Raw genomic sequence first — 6000 nt, forward strand, 5'->3', positions numbered from 1 at the left:
ATACATAGGGGCAAACTGGGAGGAAATTCAGTGACCGCGTCAAGGAAACATTATGCATGTTTTAAAAACTGATATACAGGGTTGCACCCAAAAGTGGTAGGACTGATTTTCTCTGGCGCGAACGGAGCGGTGGAGGGGAGTCTGCCTGGCAGGGTAAGGTGCAGGGGGCTCTTAGCAACAAACCGACACCAACCTCAGTCGCCTGCGGGCTGTCATTGAGTGAGGACACTGTTTCTGGTGAAGCAAGTTTTTTATCCGCGTCGAAAAACAAAATGAATCTGAATTCAGAGCAACGTTATTCCATGAAGTTTTGTGCAAAACTTTGGGAAGACGACAACTTAGACCCTCGATATGATCAAGTAGGCTTATGGGGACACTGCCTTAAGCCGTTCCACAGTATTTGAGTGGCACAATTTGTTTAAAGAGGGTAGGGAGCTCGTTGCAGACGACCATCGCTCCGGACGGCCGTCGACGGCATTCATCAAAGATGAAATTTATTCTCTCAATTTTGCGTACATCTTTGGAAAGGTTGGGCATTTAGCTATTTTTCTACATAGTCGCCTTGACGATAAATAATTTTTTGCATCCTTGTAAGCAGCTTTTTAATACCAGCGTCGTACATTTCTCCCGCTGCGTTACACGAAGCCAACTGACACAGACTGCTACTTCCACTTCCTCGTCTGACTTGAGTTTCTGTCCTCCTAAGTGTTTTTTGAGAGCGGGACACAAGTGGTAGTGGCTTGGGGGCAACGTCCGGGCTGTAACGTCCGGGCTGTAAGGAGGGTGGTCGATGATATCCCAGCCAAATTAATTGAGTAGGGTGGTCGTTTGATGTGAAGACACGTGGACGTGCATTGTCACAATATGCAAACACACTCCTTTGGTGTCTCTCATATCCTTATTTTGTGTTGAATGGCTCGTCCGAGTTTATTTTGAGTCTCACGGTAGCTTTTTGAGTATATTTGTTATTCCTTTCGGCATGAAATCCACCAACAGAACCCCCTGTCGGTCCCGGAAAACAGTAGCCATAATCTTTCTCAGTTGACTTCTCTGTCTAGAACTTTTTGGGCTTTGGTGAGGTCAGGGTGGCATCATTGTTTCGACAGTTCCAACGTTTCCGGGTTGTAGTGATGTCCCATGTTTCGTCTTCTGTCAATATTGAATCCAGAAATTAAATGAGGGAGTGCAAGAAGCAGTCATCAGTTGGCTTCCTGACGTGGCATGAGAAAAGTATGATGCCTGTACTAAAGAGGTGGTTACAAGGATGCAGAAAAGTCATTAATAATGAAGGCGACTATGTAGAAAAACAGCTAAATGCTCAGCCTTTCCATACGATGTACACTTAAGTTGAGGGAATAAATTTGATTTTCCACGAAAACAAAAATAGGAGATATTACTATTCAATACGCCCTTGTAGCTAAGCAGGAGAGAGATGTTCAACCTAATCACATGCTTTAAGTAAACACAATCACTGTAATATTACAAATTGCTCTTTTATTGTTAATATGATCATGTATTTAATGTTGAAAGATTAGACATTATACAGGGACGCACCCAAAAGTGGTAGGACTGATTTTCTCTGGCACAAACGGAGCGGTAAAGGGGGGTCTGCCTGGCAGGGTAAAGTGGAGGAGGCTCTTAGCAACAGACCGACAACAACCTCACTCGCCTGCGGGCTGTCGTTGAGTGAGGACACCGTTTTTAGTGAAGCAACTTTTATCCGTGTCGAAAAACAAAATGAATCTGAATTTAGAGCAACGTTATTCCGTGAAGTTTTGTGCGAAACTCGGGAAGACGGGCTCTGAGACCCTCGATATGATCAAGCAGGCTTATGGGGACACTGCCTTAAGCCGTTCCACAGTATTTGAGTGGCACAAGTTGTTTAAAGAGGGTAGGGAGCTCGTTGAAGATGAACATCACTCCGGACGGCCGTCGACGGCAAGAACCGACACGAATGTGGACAGAGTGAGGACACTGCTGAACACAGACCGACTCTTAACCAGTGAAGAAATTGCAGACCAGTTGGGTCTGTCTGCATCCAACGTCATAAAAGAGCTGGTTACAAGGATGTAATAAGGGATTGATCTTCAGGGCGACTATGTAGGAAAATAGCTAAACGCTCAGCCTTTCCATACGATGTACGCAGAGTTAAGAATAAATTTGATTTTCCACGATAAAAATGGGATACCTTCCTTATGAATACGTTCTCGTACTAACCTTTAATAAAATAATCTAAAGAGAAAGGAATTAAACTCTCACTTGCTGAAAAACGCAAATTACGCACAGGGTGACAAATCGCAATATCCACTCCCCTTTCTCATAATATTGAGTTAATAATAGTTTGAAATATATTTTCCACGGTTAATGAGAACCTGAAAATTAAGCCAAATAAATGGAAAAAGACCAATTTGTTAGTTTAAACCAGTGTTGCTTATTAAACTTATTTGGTTTGTATTTGTTGTATTTGAATCACAAATACAATTGTCTTGTGTATTTCAACCGTCGGAAATTCATCACGGGTCCTTAATTGATGATAATTGACTTTTAACTTCATGCGCAAAGAGTTGTCGGTCTTGTATATAATTTAAAACATACCTGAAGTGTAACGCAAGCCTTTGCCTTGCGTATATTCCCGTGGGTCTATCAAAAATCGTCGACTTGTCCCGTAATGATGGACTTAGCTTTGTTTGCACTCTCTCTCCTGGCTGGCCTGCGTTGTTCACCTTCCTCTCTCTCTTTGTCTCTCACGCAGCCACTTACGCAGCAGCAGTGCTGTTCCGCATGTCCGAGGATAAGCCACATGATTACAAGAAACGTCTGTCCATGGAATTGACCAACTCCTTATTTAGGGAGGAACAGAATATGTGGAACGGAGGGGAGATGAGCATGGGTCCCGACCTTCAGGTGAGTGCATTGAATGCCCTTGTTTTCCTTCCTTGCGTTTGCGTTTTGCGCAAGGTTGTGCCGAAACCGAATTGCTCTTAAAAAATTCAAAGTGTCGCTTGCGTGTTTATAAATTATGTTTGAAAATAATCATATTTTAAGCAGAATAGAAATATTTTATGTAAAAGTGTTTGAAGTATTAGTTGTACATGGTAGTGTATGGTATTTGTCAATCTATTGCTTTACTGTATCAACAATTATTTGTTTTAGTATGCAACCTTGTTTAGAAACTGTAAATTGTTCCAGAAATGTATTTGTAAAGCTACTCGTTAGGTGAAATAATTGTTTCGGTATGAATTAAACCGAAAAGTACTCAATAATGCATTCCATTTTGAAGAAAATACATTAAATAGGGATTAATTAAGTTAATTATACATTATTTATTAATTATATATAATGTTAAAGATTGTGGAACATCTTCAACCTTGTCTTCTATCGCATTCATTGAGAATCTGGTTTGAAAATTAAATTATATTCGTTCAATGAGATCTTCTATGCATGTCCTATTTTAATTATTGTGTTGGTGTACGTAGGCTTGGGTAATTTTGCTCAAGAAGTACGACTCTAATTAAAATTACAAGGATAAGTTTCCCATTGTTCTGTGAGCAATTTTGGTTGGTTTGTTCTAGCAGGAAGAGTTTGTTTGAATTGTAAATCCCAGTATTAGTTTCAAAGATGGGAAGCGTTCAGTGGACTCATTGTCTCCGCTGTGATGTTATTCTCGTAAGAGTTTTAGTACACTTTTCTGGTTCTTCATAAGCGTAGACTACTTAAAAAAAGAGTTCGAAACACACAGACACAAGGGTTTAATCAGTTAAGAATGCCAATTTAATTGAGCCCGGGATACTTATGGGGAATTTTGCAAACACGTACATGATCCACTGTGAAAGTAATGCGAATTCTCTGGATAAAATAAGAGTTATCATTTTCTGTTCTTGTACAATTGCTTAATTTTCTTCATAATTCTCTTCTCGCCCCCCCCTGATTCTATAATACACTTGCGGAGACATGTCTCCAACACCCCTGAAAGCACCCTGTGACTTGTCTCGACGGGAATGTCTCCGATTCAGGATTGTTGGAAGGTGCTTCTGGATGTTTCATCCATGTTCCCCTTCCAATGCGTTCTTCCTTTCAGCTCTCTCTCTCTCTTTCTTCAGTAAATGTGGGGAAAATAAAAGTCGAATGGAGCCAAGTGGGGACTTCAATGGGGCTGGGGGACCACTGGGGTGATGCTACGTGCCTGGAATTTAGTAATGATGAAAGACTTGTGGCTTGGCACTCCATTTAACAAAAGTTGAAAAACACACTTCACGCGGAGGCATATCTTTCTGCTCAGACTGCTCGGAGCAAACTGACTACCAGCTGCTTTGGTAGGGCAGACCCCCCAACACAATTCCTGACTGGTTTTACCGCACTGCCCTGAGCAAACTGGCGACCGGCTGCCTTGGAAAGGCACACCCCACACCACATTTCCCCTAAAATTTTACTGTGTTCACATGGATAGTCGTGACACAATAAAATCATGCGCATTACTTTCATAGTGGACCCCACAGACTGCTCTCAGCACACTGACGACCGGCTTAGTTGAAAGGGCTCACCCATTCACCACAATTCCCTAAAATTTTACCGTGTTCACTTGGATAGTCGCATCACAATAAAACCATGCTCATAACTTTCATAATGGACCCCACAGACTGCTCGGAGCACACTGGCGACCGGTTAAGTTGAAAGGGCACACATCCCACCACAATTCCCCTGAACTTTTACCGTGTTCACATGGATAGTCGCGTCACAATAAAATCATGCGCATTACTTTCATAATGGACCCCACAGACTGCTCTGAGGACACTTACGACCGGCTAAGTTGAAAGGGCACACCCCCCGCCACAATTCCCGACCAGTTTCACTGCACTGCCTTAGATAGTCATGTCACAATAAAATTTTGCTTGTTACTTCCATAATGGACCGTTTAATTAGTTTGCATGCATGTTGTAGTGTTTGTTTTTCGAGTTATCAGTTAGAGGGTAGATAGTTCCTTCATTTCTCTTAGATAGCACACGGGGGAGGGACTTATTCCCTAATTATTCCACCGCTGTCGTTAGAGACGCTTGGTTTAGTTTAGTTTAGGTTAGTTTAGGTAACGGATGCTGTGGGTTAACCCCCTGCTGCTGCTATGTTATCTTTTCCCCCAGCAACATCTAAATTATGATGGAATCGCAGATAAGATAAGATTGTTGAATAGTTTTTTTTTTAAATCTATAAATCTGAAGAAAATCTATTGTTACTGGTGAATTGCTGAAGGGGATGGTTTTGTGTCCTTTTGGCGCAAATCTCGGGACTGTTCCAACTCCGATCGCAGAAGGGGGGAATGGTTAGAATAAACCAGAGGAGGTATTTCCGTTTCGTACAGATATCTTGTCTAATTGTCTTAATTTTTATGGTTTTATTCTTTGTTGAAGTTTGTTGTTATATATATATTTTTTTTTTATAATTTTATGTTTTTTATTCAATTAAGAAAGATATTTCTTTGTTTCTCTTAATTTCATTGTGTTTTTTCTTCTTTTTTTTGTACTCTTGCGTGTACCGCGTATGCCTCTGCGTTGCGTTGACGATTGTAAAACAGGACATGCTAGCGCCAGACGGGATATACGCACCGACGAACCGTGGGTACCAGCCTCAAGGTGAGTGGGTTTTATGCGTGTGTTTGTCTGTCTATGCGCAAGAGATTTTGCGTTCTTTTGTGTGTGTGTGCGCGTGTGTTTGTCTGTCTCCCGCAAGAGGTTTTGCGTTCTTTTGTGTGTGTGTGTGTGTCTCCCGCAAGAAGTTTTGCGTTCTTTTTTGTGTGTGTATGCGCGTGTGTGTTTGTCTGTCTCCCGCAAGAGTTGCGTTGTGCTGTTTGGTTTAACCTTGGTGTAATAAAAACCGTCCCCACATCCACCCGTTTCCCGTCTCGGCATTTTTTAAAAAAATTTCCCCAACTGACCCGTCGTACCACGGTTGTGGTCTATTTAACGGTTTCCCCTGGTCGGTATGCATGCCAAACATTAACTTAAAAAT

At 41.8% G+C, this 6000-nt stretch overlaps 1 protein-coding gene across 3 annotated transcripts in view; it reads left to right on the forward strand.

Moving 5' to 3' along the window:
• Positions 1-6000, forward strand: part of arm (armadillo) — an 85558-nt gene that overhangs the window by 73135 nt on the left and 6423 nt on the right. For 2 of the 3 annotated variants that reach the window (XM_071591380.1, XM_071591381.1), the window contains 2 exons: positions 2753-2904; positions 5567-5624. In XM_071591380.1, coding sequence (XP_071447481.1) covers positions 2753-2904; positions 5567-5624 — 210 coding nt within the window. The remainder of the gene's footprint in view (positions 1-2752; positions 2905-5566; positions 5625-6000) is intronic. The other variant, XM_071591382.1, reaches the window with a different exon arrangement.

Source organism: Hetaerina americana, unplaced genomic scaffold (genome assembly GCF_022747635.1).
Source record: "Hetaerina americana unplaced genomic scaffold, ioHetAmer1.1.p SCAF_45, whole genome shotgun sequence".
NCBI classification, from domain to species: domain Eukaryota; kingdom Metazoa; phylum Arthropoda; class Insecta; order Odonata; family Calopterygidae; genus Hetaerina; species Hetaerina americana.